Source organism: Dryobates pubescens, chromosome Z (genome assembly GCF_014839835.1).
Source record: "Dryobates pubescens isolate bDryPub1 chromosome Z, bDryPub1.pri, whole genome shotgun sequence".
Taxonomy (NCBI): domain Eukaryota; kingdom Metazoa; phylum Chordata; class Aves; order Piciformes; family Picidae; genus Dryobates; species Dryobates pubescens.
The window spans coordinates 48,248,868-48,264,351 of record NC_071657.1 but is presented as its reverse complement, the minus strand read 5'-3'; the positions used below and the strand labels follow the sequence as shown (position 1 = coordinate 48,264,351).

The 15,484-nt window shown below is 42.8% G+C and overlaps 1 protein-coding gene across 1 annotated transcript in view; it reads left to right on the top strand.

The window, feature by feature from the left end:
* The window catches only part of CCDC171 (coiled-coil domain containing 171), a 215,909-nt gene that overhangs the window by 141,268 nt on the left and 59,157 nt on the right, over positions 1-15,484 (top strand). Inside the window, 1 exon segment of the mRNA XM_054178071.1 lies at positions 515-646. Coding sequence (XP_054034046.1) covers positions 515-646 — 132 coding nt within the window.

Genomic DNA, 15,484 nt, shown 5'->3' with positions numbered 1-15,484 from the left:
ACCTGATGGCAGGGTGGGTTGTGTCCTTTTCTCCTGTTAACTGCAGAGCTACAGGTTGGTTTATTTTTTAGTTTTATTTTTAATGAGCTGCTATTAAATGGACTGATGTGATCTCCTTTTAGCAGAAAGAACTCATATGCCAGCTCCTTGTTTGTATGATTCTGATCTCATAGATGATGTTTGCTTGTGTTGGACAATTACTATTTCTCACAAGGTTTTTACAGCGGACAGATCTGTGAAATGTATATACAAGGAAGCTTTGTGAGCCCTTAGTGTTTCTTCTTTCCTTCTTATTTCAGACCAGTGGAAGATGCTTTTTCTTCTTAACATTCTCTCCCAGCACTCTGAATTAGAGATTTATTTGCAACGAAAAATCAATTAGTCCTAAATTTATTCATAGATTTCAGGTCCAGCAATCAATGCAAGTCCACTCAGTGGGCTCAAGGGGACCCAGTTCATCCCAGTTAATGTGTCTGAAGGGGAATTACCATTGATGCTGTTTTTTTCCCTTTAGGTCAGAGATCAGACCTTGCTGTCACAGACTGCAGCAACCAGGAATGACTTCACCCTGCAGCTACCCAAACTGCACCTAGAGACCTTAGCAGTGGAGGGTCTGAAAGGCAGGCCAGAGGCTGTAGCATTTCAGGTTAGAGTCTAAAATAATAGTTTCTTTTTTTCCTTTTTTGTGTCGAAGATAGAGCAAGAAGGTAGACTGCTCTGAATGTAGAGAACAAAAAGCTGCAAAAGTGTTTCAGTCAACAGTTGAAAGATAAATAATGTCCATACATATGCTTGGATGTGGTATTCTGAAGATTATGTGAGCTTTTAATTTTGCAGTTATAATGTTCCATAACTGATAGGAATCTGACCATGGAAAAATACAAATGCTATATGTGAGGATTCATACCACTCTGTCTGTCCTCTTCTTTACTCCTTCCCCCATCCCTCCCCTGCCCCCTGTGCCCTTAATATAAGCAAAATAAATAACTTAGAGAAAAAAAAAGGCAAGAATTTTATGCAGCTACTTGATCGGTATCCAATTTTCTGATTTGGAAGTAATAGTGATTTTTGAGCATTTCTGATCCAAAAGAAACTGCTATGTGGGATACATACAGATTTAAAGACATATTAGGTTTCAAAATGCTAATTTTATTAGGAGGAAACACTGGGAGAAAAAAGAGAAAAGAAATGAAAATGCATGTATTTGAAAATTTATGTATCTGAAAATGGATTCTGTACAATGGCTCTTTGTTATCTTATATACAAGCTATTTCTTAGGCCTTATAGCTGTGTCCAATGACTTCATTTTTGTTATACATTATTGTGAAAGGCAGAATATTTTGTTTTTTAAATGAGAGAAGAAAAGGCAGGTGAGAACATACTTCTTTTGTTGTGCTCTTTTATATGAACAAGAGAGAGAAAAGGTAGTTATGTGAAGTGCAAGGAAGTCAGACAATGGAAGTATTGCAGTGTGTGTATATTCCTGTAGTAATCCTTCATAATTTATTGTAGATTTTCTATTCTAGATGCAATATGTAATTACAGGAACACAGTTACAAAATTAAACATGGAAGAAGGAGGTTCTAGACTGGATGTTTCTCACTGTTGCCATCTTGCATGCATGTGTTTCAATAGGATAAAAATTTGTGTGTTATTATCATGTTTCCATAATAAAGTAGTAAAATGTAACACCTTGAGATTCCCATGAATTTCGGTTAACACAGCTGTATCCAGAGGAGCATAGAGTTGGAAATAATTCCCTGTTGCAGTGATGATCACTTTTAAGGCTGTGTACAAGGTTCCACAGCATCACAGTTATGTTAGGGGTTGGAAGGGACCTCCGAAGAACATCAGGCCCAACCTCCATGTGACAACAGGATCACCTAGGGCAGGCTGCACAGCAGTGTATCCAGGCAGATTTTTAAAGTCTCCAAACAGACTCCAAAACCTCTCTGAGCAGCTGGCTCCAGTGCTCCACCACCCTCACCATAAAGAAGTGTCTCATGCTGAGGGGCAACCTCCTGTGTTCTGGCTTGTACCCATTGTTGCTTGTCCTATCACTGGCCACCATGACCACTGGCACCTTCATCTTGACACCCACCCCTTACATATTTATAGATACTGACAAGATTCCCTCTCAGCCTTCTCCTCTCAAGAATAAACAGGCCCAGTTCTGTGTTTTTTCATATGAGAGATGTTCAGGTGCTGCAATCATCCTCACAGCTCTCTGTTGGACTCTCTCCAGAGGATCCCAGTGTCTCTTGAATTATGGAGCCCAAAACTGGACACAGTATTCCAGGTGTGATCTCAGCAGGGCAGAGTAGAGGGTAAGGAGGAAGCTCTCATGGTAATCACCACCTTTAAAAATGCTGTTCTTACACTTCAGTGGCCTATTGAGTGATAGCTGCCTTTTTTTCCATCCCATTCCAACTCCAATTCTTTTTCAGAACAAATTGTTCTTCCTTTCTTCATAAGAAAATAAAAACAGAAATGTAGTCAGAATGCAGAATTGACCAGGTTGGAAAAGACCTTTGAGATCATCAAGTCCAACCTATCACCCAACACCATCTAGTCAACAAACCTAAACTAAAACTAATCAACTAAGTGCCTTATCCAGTCTCTTTAAATTCTGGCAGTGATGGTGTTCTCCACTATGACCCTGGGCAGCACATTCCAATGGGGAATCACTCTATCTGTGAAGAACTTCTTTCTAAGATCAAGCCTAAACTTCACCCTGCACAGCTTTAGACTGTGTCCTCTTGTTCTGGTGCTGGTTGCCTGGGAGAAGAGACCAAGTCCCACCTTGCTACAACCACACTTCAAGTAGTTGTAGACCACAATAAGGTCTCCCCTGAACTGCCCCTTCTCCAGGCTAAGCAACCCCAGCTCCCTCAGCCTCTCCTCATAGGGCTTGTGCTCAAGACCTCTCACCAGCCTTGTTGCCCTTCTCAGAACACATTCAAGTGTCTCAATAGCCTTCTTAAAGTGAGGGGCCCAGAACTGGACACAGGACTCAAGGTGTGGCCTAACCAGTGCTGAGTACAGGGGCACAATGACTTCCCTGCTCCTGCTGGCCACACTATTCCTGATACAAGCCAGAAGGCCATTGGCCTTCTTGGCCACCTGGGCACACTGCTGGCTCACGTTCGGCCTACTGTCAACCAGTACCCCCAGGTCCCTTTCTGCCTGGATGCTCTCCAGACACTACAACTCCAGCCTGTACTGTTGCATGGGGTTGTTGTGGCCAAAGTGCAGCACCCGGCACTTGGACTTGTTAAATGCCATTATGTTGGACTCTACCCATCTGTCGAGCCTGTCAAGGTCCCTCTGCAGAGCTCTCCTACCCTCTAACATACCAACACCTGCTCCCAGCTTGCAGTCATCTGCAAACTTACTAATGGTGGACTCAATCCCCTCATCTACATCATCAGTAAAGATACTGAACAGGATGGGGCCCAACACTGATCCCTGGGGGACTCCACTAGTGTCTGGATGACAGCTGGATGTGGCACCATTCACCACCACTCTCTGGGCTCAGCTCTCCAGCCAGTTCCTAACCCAGCACAGAGTGCTTCTGTCCAAGCCATGGGCTGACAGCTACTCCAGGAGTTTGCTGTGGGGACAGTGTCAAAGGCCTTGCTGAAGTCCAGGTAGACTACATCCACAGCCTATCCCACATGTACCAGGCAGGTCACCTGGTCATAGAAGTAGATCAGGTTGGTCAGGCAGGACCTGCCCTTCCTAAATCCATGCTGGCTGGGCATGATCCCTTGCACTCAAGATGAACTCTTCCTTAATCTTGCCTGGCACTGAGGTCTAGTTTTAGACCATCTAGAGCCTCCTTGTGCCCCTGACCCCTCAACCAGTTTTCCCAGTGCCTTGAAGTCTCTTTTGATTGCTTTTGGTTGTCTGGTTTCAACCTTGTTGCTTCTCACCTGCATAGCTATCAAGGGACTATCAGAGGACTGTATCAGACTAGGCAGCTTTCTGGTAACATCTCTGATCTGGACCCCAGGGAGGCAGCAGACTTCCCTGTGGGAAGTATCTGGCCGACATATGGGGCCCTCTGTTCCCTTCAGAAGGGAATCACCAATAACAGTTGCCCTCCTCTCTTTTTTAAGGGACCAAGTCCTGATGCAGGGTGCAGATTGTGTAATGAAGTTGCATTTTGCATTCATACAGATTGCTTGTGTTATGACTAACGCATAGTGGTCTATGCACCAGGTGGCTTACTGGGTGTGCACTGGGTACCTTACTGGGTGTGCACTGGGTACCTTACTTGTGGCATAGTATTGTAAAATTACTTAATGTTCACCTGAGAGTTACATGTGGTTACCCTCTACAGACACAAACGTTGTGAATGAGTCACAGTATTAATAATCCTACTGTGAAGTGCCTTTCTGTCTGTCTTTCTGTCTGTCCATCTATCTCCTCTCTCCCTCCTGTTACATAGTGCCTGTTTGATAACTTTCTAAGTACATTATGCAGACTTTTGTTACTAAACTTACCTTTTCTATCAGTCAGCTAACTGAACTTAATTTCACTGTATGCTAAGCTATACTAAGGGCAATCCTGCAATCTTGAATGAGGTAAGCAGTAATTACTTTATGGGCACTTCTTTCTAGAAACGGCGGAATTGTTTTATGTCTGGTCTCTATAGCAGCTACTACTACTGATTAGTACTACTGATAGTTATTCTATCACAAGTACATTTCAGGTAAAGGTCTTATTTATCTGTATGTGTTAGATAAAACGAGGTTTTCTCAAGACTTAATTTTTTTGCTATTTAATGCCTTTTTTTTAAAAAAATTGCATCAAAATTAAGATCCTAAACTAGTTAGTATGATAGGGATGAAACACTGACTATCAGAACTGTTGAGTACGTAAAGAAGACTGCACTGTTTTATTTATACTATCCATTTATCCAAGTCATAGTAGGTGGCTGCACTTGGTAATTAATAATTTTGTGTTCAGTGTATATCACTATTTCCGCATATGAAGAGGAAGGGAAAGATAGCTGAGCGTATTTCTATGTTCAAGGCATATGTTTCTTCCTTTGTTTTTTTCCCCCCTTTTTCTTATTTTCAGAAAACAAGTAGCTCTTAAAGGCGTTTTGAGTAGAATTTGATATCTTTAGTTTACTTGATGTATTCAGCAGCATTAGGGGTCTATACTCATTGTCATTAGCAGTATGGGAAGTCTATAGTATGAATGGTTCCTGGGAAAAATACACTTTTTTAAACAGGAGACTAGTGCAAAGGAAGAATGGCATAATGAATAGAATAGAATAGAATAGAATAGAATAGAATAGAATAGAATAGAATAGAATAGAATAGAATAGAATAGAATAGAATAGAATAGAATAGAATAAACCAGGTTGGAAGAGACCTTCAAGATCATCGCGTCCAACCCATCAACCAATCCAACACCACCTAAACAACTAAACCATGGCACCAAGCACCCCATCAAGTTTTCTCCTGAAAACCTCCAATGACGGCAACTAAGCTGCTTGACTGTACACTATTCTATGAGAGATTTGCTTTCTTGTGGCATACTTAATCAATTATCTTGCAAACCCAGAAAGTTCTTTTTTTTCCTAGCAAATAGATGAAACATTCCAAATACTATGAACGCTTACAGTGGTGATTAAACACACAAATTAAATAATTGCTAAGGTGTATAGGAAATGGTATGCATCTTTTAAAGACTGTGTTGTACACTGTGGTGATAGACCTTTAGATAATTAAATTAATATTTGGGACACAAAGTCCAGTGTATCTTCTCCAAAGCCTCCATTTTATGTAGTGGCTCTTGCTTTGCAAAATTACTTAGTATGTTGAAATGGAAGTTATTTAATAAGAATGTCCTTGAACTGAATGTCTTCTAAAGCCTCATGCATGTAATGAAGGCATGACTTAATTTGCAGGCATTTGTTAAATTCTTGGAAACTCTAAGAAAAATTGCTATATAATAGTTTGAAAATGTCACTTGAGATGGTTAAGTAATGAAAAAAGTGCAATACTTTGGAAAAGTAAAATGATATGATTGGTATAGCTTTGAAACACTCTCACATGGCATTTAATTGCTGTGAAATATGGTATGTCTCAAAGTTCTACTATTTATTACTTAGTTAAGGTTGAAAATGGAAAATAAAGTGTTATTTTCAAGCTTCTGAAACATATGAGAGCAGGATTTAAAGTGTGAATTTCTGGCCATGCCTGAGTGTTCCAGCAGAAGACGGAGTGGAACCATATATGAAGCCTCCAATAAATAAATACAGGCTATAGGGTGAAAACGAGCAACTGGTATAATTTGACATTCCTGATTTTTAGCACAGTCATTGTATACTTGTTCCTGGGATGTGTTTGACTGGAATACGCAGTCAAATATGTATGGCTTGGATGCGATGACGACGGTGGTGTTGCCCTGAAACTTAGTGATGTACTTGTCGCCACGGGTCACTTGGGACTCGTTCAGGGGCCTGAAGCGACACATCACTTTGATGTTACGTTCCGCCGGGTCCACCATCTTAGGCCAAAGCTGCCTCCGGGGCACTCAGCTCCTCCACCACCTGCCGCTGCCTGTACACCACCCACTCCAGGGGTCTTGCAAGCCGCCGTTGCTGCCGCTGACTGGGAAGCCCTGCGTCCACTCAAGCAGAAGGGAAAAGGGAAGGGCTGCTTCCTGGCTGCCGCCGCCACCTCCCGTTCTCACTTCCTCCCCAATATGGCAGCCATGGTGGTGCCTGCAGCTGGCAATTCCTGGTAGTCTTTTTTGGCACGCGACTATTTAAATTATTGAGTAGAGGTTATCAGCTCTTTATAAAACACGAAACTTAATTGTCCTGCATTTTAAGGAAAAGGGTAATGTTCTCTTAACTCCTCTTCTGAAACAGCTTTTTGGCTCACAGAAAAAGTGGTCATTCGGAAGATTCATTCTGAATTATCTCAAGTACTTTTATGTCAAATATGTAATTAATATTTATGCAAGCAATCTGACCTAAACCCAAGCACATCAAGTCCCCAAATAAACTAAATGTTTAAATAAATTTAAATGTTTACATTTATTAATAATTAAGCATTGGTATACTCTCACAATAAACTTCCTCTGTTTCAATATGTAGACACAGAAATATAAGAACTCGCATGAGAGAAACTTGTTGAAACAGATTTAGGTACCTCATACTACTTTTGCAGTAGGAGTGGGATGTACAATGTATACTTGATGTAAAAGTGCAGGATTCCCCAAAAGAGAAAGGCTAACCTGATAAAAATCAGTGGTTTTACCCAGTGTACTTAGGTTATGCTTTGTATCTGTGGATGCAGATTGGTTTTACAGAAGGTATAGGAGTTGTTTAAACAAAGTAGAGGAGGATATATCAGATATTCTAATATACACACATAACATATTTTATTCAGGCATTGTCAGTGAAAAACAGTGCTGATAAGAAAATAGGTGTGGTTGTCAGAATTCTGTTTGCTGCTTGTGTGAAAGACATGCATACGGCTGCGTGATCAGACAGTATGATGCTTGCATGTGGTAGCTGCCTGCAGATGTGCAATTAGGGAAAGAGTAATAATTTTCTGTGTCATGGAAACTACCATGACCTCTGTCTTCAAAGTCTCCATTTGTGTATTTTATTAATTGGCCCTTATTAATTTGTGGTGGTTGCTTTTGGTCAGTATGTGGCATGGTCATCTTCCTTCTCTAATATCAGGTATAATCCCGCTGAAATCCATGAAGAAGTAGTTAGGGATTTGCTGAGCCACTTGGATACAAGTCCATGGGGCCAGATGGGATCCATTCTAGGGTACTGAGAGAGCTGGCAGATGAGCTCACCAAGCCACTGTCCATCATTTACCACCAGTCCCAGATCACTGCAGAGGTCCCAGATGACTGGAAACTGGCCAGTGTGATCCCCATCCACAAGAAGGGCCAGATGGAGGAACCTGCAAACTACAGGCCTGTCAGCCTGACCTCAGTGCCAGGCAAGATTATGGAACAGGTCATCTTGAGTGCAATCACACAGCACTTACACGATGGCCAAAGGATCAGGCCCAGCCAGCATGGATTGAGGAAGGGCAGGTCTTGCCTGACCAACCTGATCTACTTCTATGACCAGGTGACCTGCCTGGTGGATGTGGGGAAGGCTGTGGATGTAGACTACCTGGACTTCAGCAAGGCCTTTGACACTGTCCCCACAGCAAACTCCTGGAGTAGCTGTCAGCCCATGGCTTGGACAGAAGCACTCTGTGCTGGGTTAGGAACTGGCTGGAGAGCTGAGCCCAGAGAGTGGTGGTGAATGGTGCCACATCCAGCTGTCATCCAGACACTAGTGGAGTCCCCCAGGTATCAGTGCTGGGCCCCATCCTGTTCAGTATCTTTACTGATGATGTAGATGAGGGGATTGAGTTCCACCATTAGTAAGTTTGCAGACGACTTCAAGCTGGGGGCAGGTGGATCTGTTAGAGGGTAGAAGGGCTCTGCAGAGGGACCCTGACAGGCTCGACAGGTGGGCAGAGTCCAACGTAGTGGCTCAACAAGTCCAAGTGCCAGGTGCTGCACTTTGGCCACAACAACCCCATGCAACAGTACAGGCTGGGTTGTATTGTCTGGAGAGCAGCCAGGCAGAAAAGGACCTGGGGGTACTGGTTGACAGTAGGCTGAACATGAGCCAGCAGTATGCCCAGGTGGCCAAGAAGGCCAATGGCCTTCTGGCTTGTATCAGGAATAGTGTGGCCAGCAGGAGCAGGGAAGTCATTGTGCCCCTGTACTCAGCACTGGTTAGGCCACACCTTGAGTCCTGTGTCCAGTTCTGGGCCCTCACTTTAAGAAGGTGTTGCAGTTTGAGCTGGGTGCCCCCCTGGTGTGTTCACTTCCCATGTCCAGAAGTCCAGCCCAGAGGGGTGGACACAGGAAATTGTGTGTATTTCCTACCATGATTCTTTGCACCACTATAAGATTCAGTGCGGGGTCTAGCACTTTCTCTTTCTTCCTCCTCCGCCAGCCGGTAACTGGGGGAGATGACTGCTGGTGTTGGGCCTGGCTAGGCCCAAGGCCACAGGGGGATGGGCAGTCTCAGGCCTGGCCAGCTGAGACTAGCCCAGCAGAGGGAGGGGGAAGAAGGAGCCCTGGGGGTCTCGGGTGTACCCTCAGGTGGGAATGGGATGCCTCTGGGTTTGCTTTGGGATCTTTCTTTGTCACTGCGCTTTGGGTTCTCTGTAACATTCACTGCTTTCTATTTAAACTTTCATCACTTTTGCAATCCGTTTGTCTGAGTGTTTTATTCCTGCCCGTGGTGGGGAGAGGGGGCTGCCTCAACCCAGCACAGAAGGATATTGAGACACTTGAATGTGTCCAGAGAAGGGCAACAAGACTGGTGAGAGGTCTTGAGCACAAGCCCTATGAGGAGAGGCTGAGGGAGCTGGGGTTGCTTAGCCTGGAGAAGAGGAGGCTCAGAAGAGACCTTACTGCTCTCTACAAGTACTTGAAGTGTGGTTGTAGCCAGGTGGGAGTTGGTCTCTGGTGCTGGCAGCCAGCACCAGAACAAGAGGACACAGTCTGAAGCTGTGCCAGGGGAAGTTGAAGCTTGAGGTGAGGAGAAAGTTCTTCACAGAGAGAGTTGTTAGCCATTGGAATGTGCTGCCCAGGGAGGTGGTGGCGTCACCGTCCCTGGGGCTGTTCAAAAAAGGATTGGACGTGGCACTTGAAGCCATTAATGAGGTGTTTGGTGATAGCTTGGACTTTGTGATCACTGAGGTCTTTTCCAATCTTACTGATTCTATGATTCTGTGATTCTATGCCAAAGAAAGTTGGTTTTAGAGGGAACCAATTTTCAAGGATGAACTTTTGTTGCTATTTCACAGGGTTTATATGAATTGGAGAATCCATATGGGCAAGTTTTTGAGTGGCTTTAATGAGGATGTAAATATTTAATGCATTTATGTGGTGTATGAAAAAAGCAGATATGAGGATGAGATTATATGTAGGCTTCTGGCTATCTGGCGTGTAGATACATGTACAAGTATTTGCCAGCACTTAAAAGGTCTTCAGAGAAAATGTTTCTTGTCTGCTGCTCTTCAGGTGAGTTGTAATCACCTGACTGTTGAAAATCTCCTGCATATTAAGAAATTTTTGTTTGTTATAACCAAAGACTTCAGTATGTTAAGTCTGTATTTTTCACTATTAAGCTTTCCCTTACTTCTGAAAGATACTGTACAGATGTGGTATGCTTTTTCTCCTCCAGATGGGCTTGAGATGGGTAAGATTTCACTTTCAGTTGTCTGTCTCTGTCTCACTCTCATTTTGTTGCTCTCCCTGGCGCGTGCCCTCATTCTCTGCTGCATGCAGTCTCTCCTTGTAGCGTGTGTGCTCTCTGCTGCACAAGTGCTTGCTGTCATGTGTGCAACCACTGCCTTCTGCTTCTCTCCCCCTCTACCACACCCACTCTCCCTGCTGTATGCATGCATCCCTGTTTTGCCTTGGTCCATCGCTGCCTGCTGCACTGCCATGATTTCTCTCTTCAGTCTGCCACTCTTCTTCAGCTCCTTGTGCTTGCGCTCTTCACTCTGGCTCTGTCTGTCTCACTCTGCTGTGCCTCTCCCCTGCTTTCTGTTGACTCTGTCCCTCTGCCTCTGGCCCTCTCTCTGCATCTCCCTCTGAACTTCCCTGTCTTGTGCTCTCCTACTATCTTCAGCATGTGTCCATCTGTTTCTGCAGATTTTAGAAGTCCATGTGGGATTTATATGTATTTGCATTTCTCAGGTGTTTGGGGTAATTTGAAATGAAAACTGCAGTAATAACACTAAGGATTACAGTGAGTAATACAGTCAAGTAGTAACAGATCTTCACTGTTAGCACATAATCATTATAAATTTATGAAGAGTAGATTCTTACCATTTAGGTAAATGATGTATTCATGTGTGATTCAGTTACCCAGTATCTTAATTGTGTTGTAGGCCCACTTTTTCCAATTAACTGGGCAAACATACATGTAGTCAAAAATGTTAAGAGATTCTTAATTTGTATTTATTTTCACTTGTTTGTGAATTTTGGATTTATGTTGATAGATCAGAAGATGGAAGATATATGTAATTCTAGTGATAGTTTTTATCAAAACAATAAATACTTCCTCATTCCCATGTTTACTTGGCAATAAAAAGGTTCTCACTAAACTAAGGGAGCAAGTGATTTGAAAGGCAATATTATAATTGGATTTTATCCTCTGCATAGAGCAAGTCTTTCAAACATAAATGATTTCTGGTATGAGGACTTAATGAGATGAGTTAATTATAGAGCAGATGCTTGAAAACTGAGTTATTAGTGTGTTAAATCTTGTACTTGTGTTTTGGAGACATTTTTAATGGCAAGGATGTAACAAGAAGAAATAACGGTGTTTTTTTCTCTTACTACTTTGAAAGGAGAAACCTTTTTAAGAGAGCCTTGACAACAGCGCATTTAAGTATACATACACCCAACATGCACACACTTATGTTTTTCTTCTTAATTCCACCATTTCACCCACAGAAGGAACTATCCATTTTATGAAAAGAGGCCAGAATTGTGCTGTCTCTGATGGTTCTTGTTGGGTAAAACTCAATTCCAGGAGTTCAGCAGCTGCTATGAAGAGCATCTGGGTAGCCCTGCCCCTCCATTCTTCTCTTACATAGTGTAATTTCTTACTGTCAAAATGTGCTGCTTCTGAACTAACCACAAGCATGCCTTCCAATATACTGTTTAAAGAGAGAAGTGATTATTTATTAACATAATGGTACTTTGCACTTGCATTTTGAGCTGAATTACACATGAATCAGTAAGTGCTTTAAATTCTTTAGAATGGGATGACAGTTCTAGCAGCCTTGGTAGGTAAACTCAAGAGAAGTGGGTTAGATGATTGGGCTGTGAGGTGGATTGGAAACTGACTCAACAACAGATTTCAGAGACTTGTGATCAGTGGCACAGGGTCCAGTTGGAGGCCTGTAGCCCAGGGATCAGTACTGGGTCCAGTTTTGTTCAGTATCTTAATCAATGACCTGAATGCGGGGATTGAGTGTACCCTCAGTGTAAGTTCACTGATGATATAAATCTGGGTGGAGTGGCTGACTGTATTAGGATTGGATGAGCTGGAGTTAGTTCTCCCCAGAGCATCTTTTTAGTGTGTTTTGCAGTGCTGTAGCTGGGTTTTGGCTACTGCTGAAGGAGCACTCAGGCTATGCTTTTCCAGTAATTCCCTGCCCCAAGAGTATGCTGAGGGGTGGACAAGATCTTGGGAGGGGACACACTGGGCCAGCTGACCCAAACTGGCCAAAGGGGTATTTTATGCCATATGTCAGCTCAGCTATATAAGCTAAGTAAAAGGAGGAAGTGGGGAGATGTCCTCCAGAGCAACTGCAACACGTGGAATTCTGCTTCCCAGGAGTGACCAGCCACCATCTGCTGATGGGAAGTAGAGAATAACATTTCTGTTTGCTTTTGCTGCACATTATTGAATCAATTCTGTCTTACTACAGGCCTTTTGTTACATTTTCCCCTCTCTCCTGTCCATCTAAGAAGGGGAGCGAGAGAGCGGCTTTGGTGGGCAGCTGGCCCCTAGGCCAGAGCCAGACCACCACACTGACACAGTGGAAGGTTGTGCTGCCATCCAATGAGATCTGGAGAAAGGTGAACTCGACATTCAGTAAGCACAAGTACAGAGTCCTTGCATCTGGGGAGGAATAACAGCAGGCGCCAGTGCGCGCTGGGGGTCATCCTGCTGGAAAGCAGCTCTGTCCTGGTTTGAGCCATGAGCTGCCCAGGGCGAAAGGACAGACAGTGTTTTACCCCAAATAGTAAACCAAACACACTCGCACAGAATTGGCGGTTACATGGAAAATACTGTTTACAAAAATAACCAAAAGTACAAAAGATACAAAGGCACAAAGGAAATACATACACAAATCGGAATCAGCCTCGGCCCACTACTTGGTACAGGCCCACCTGGGTCTACCAAGCCACACTAGGCCTCAACCAGGCCAAAACCTTGCCCCCCCCCTCGCTTCAGTAGGTCTTGAGTATGCTAAACTGCCCCCCAGCCAAGACAGGCCTGCCAGGCTTCAGTGCCCCTCACTAGAACCTGCCAGACCCAGTGGCGTAGCAAGAAATTAGTTTTCTGTGAAGGCTGCAGCAAAACTACACTCTTCCCACAAACCACAGAGATAAGAGGAGTCACATGCAGGATCAGAGAGAGAAAGAACAGTCTGTGAGGTCTGCTTAGTTAGGGAGATGCAGGACTATGGGATGGAACAACAAAAATCATAGTTTCCCATGTTCACCCTCTGGGGACTGTCTGCCTTCTGGGGCTCTGGTACTCTGAAGGAATTTATCTCTTCTCAGGCTATAACAAGCTCCATGGAGAAAGACCTTGGAGTCCTGGTGGACAGAAAGTTCTCCATGGGACAGTAATGTGCCTTTGCAGCCAGGAAGACCAAACGTGTCCTGGGGTGCATGAAGAAAAGTGTGTCCAGCAGGTCTAGGGAAGTTTTCCTGCCCTTCTGCTCTGCCCTGGAATACTGTGTCCAGTTTTGGGCTCCTCAATTCAAGAGACACTTTGATCCTCTGGAGAGAGTCTAACAGAGAGCTATGAGGATGATTGCAGCACCTGAACATCTTTCATATGAAGAAACACTCACAGAACTGGGTCTGTTTATTCTTGAGAGGAGATCTTATCAATATCTATAAATATCTGAGGGGTGCGTGTCAAGATGAAGGTGCCAGTGGTCGTGGTGCCCAGTGATAAGACAATGAACAATGGGTACAAGCTAGAACACAGGAGGCTGCACCTCAACACAAGGAGACACTTCTTTATGGTGAGGATGGTGGAGCACTGGAGCCAGCTGCTCAGAGAGGTTTTGGAGTCTGTTTGGAGACTTTAAAAATCTGCCTGGATACATTGCTGTGCAGTCTGCCCTAGGTGATCCTGTTGTCACATGGAGGTTGGACCTGATGTCTTTGGAGGTCCCTTCCAACCCCTAGTATACTGTGATTTTGTAAACTAAGATGAATCTGAATAACCAGATTGAAGAGACATAATATGAAAAATTCTAGATGAATCTCAAATGTGTTCAGCTGGTATCTGAAGACAAATAGTTTGTATCACAATGGGAAACATTTAGAAGGTATTTCAGCATAATGTATTTTAACTATAATTAGCTTTAAACATTTTTTAATGTATGTTAGCAAAGCACAAGTTAATACATAAAAAGTGAAGCATCTTCAAAATGCAAGTGATGTTGGAAATTTGCCTTTTGTAATTTGAATTTCACACTCTTTCTCCTTTTTGTGAGTTAATTATGTTCTCAGCTTCCTATCCTCTTCATGGCATTTCTTTTAGAAGTATTTTCCTGCCTCTTCTCGATAGGGTTTTTATTGCTCTCTTTCTCTCCTGATCATTAGCCTCTTTCCCTATGTTTCTTAGCCACCCTTTCAATTTTTTTGTTTCTTCCCATGTCTTTTTTTATTCTAACAAATTAATTATGACTATATGAGCAACCTGTCTCATGAGGCTTTTTATGTGGCTGGTACACCTATTGCACCCCAAATCTGTTAAGTTTTTTCCACCATGGGGCTTATAAATACCAAAATCAGTATCAGTAATCACTTATTAATCAGTTACTGAAAGGTGCCACTTCATGCCTATGAAAATACTAACTCTTGTCCAGCTTCTTTCATAAGCATTATTAGTTTTTGTGAAAACTTTCCAGTTAAGACCTACTTTTGATTATCTCCAGTGCCAGTGTTAGTATATAACCATTTAGCCTTTCAGTAACCTTCCTTAATGGAAACTTGCCTTTTTTACCCCTGTCTAGAAATCATATAACTATCTGCCTTTGTCCACTTAGACTTCTTCCATACATTTTTATCTTTTGTATGCAGGTAATATTTTATGAATAATCTGTGCTGATACACAAAAAAGCTCTGTAAGAACTGTCTAAATTATGATCCTAATTCACCAAGTTTATTTATTTTGTTTTGCTTTTAGTCCTGAGATGTTGGTTGGTTTGTTTTAGTTTGGGTTTTCCCAGATTGTTACCAGGTTTCTGCATCTCTTAGCATAAAGACCAAACAGGAAGCATCTTTATTGTCTTCCAGTCACTTTTCGTTTATGAGAAAAATTACTTTAGGGATATGGCGATCTCAATATGTAACCAAAACTGCCTCAGTGAATTAGGGCAGACTTCTAAATGTTGTAAGTGCTAAAATGAAGCATCGTTCAATAACAGAAAATAAAAAATAGAGCTTTCACAGCACCTTGATTGTTATGCAATTTTTCTTCAGAAATCCTATCTTTCAGAACTGCATGTGATTATCTGTGTGCAGTGTCTTCATCAAAGGAGTAATTTTACCAGAAAACCACTGTGTAGCTTGGATGCAACTATTGTTTGGTATTGTCTGCCATGTATAATGTTTTAACAGAGTTGGGGATCGTCTAAAATTTTAACTTTTTTGT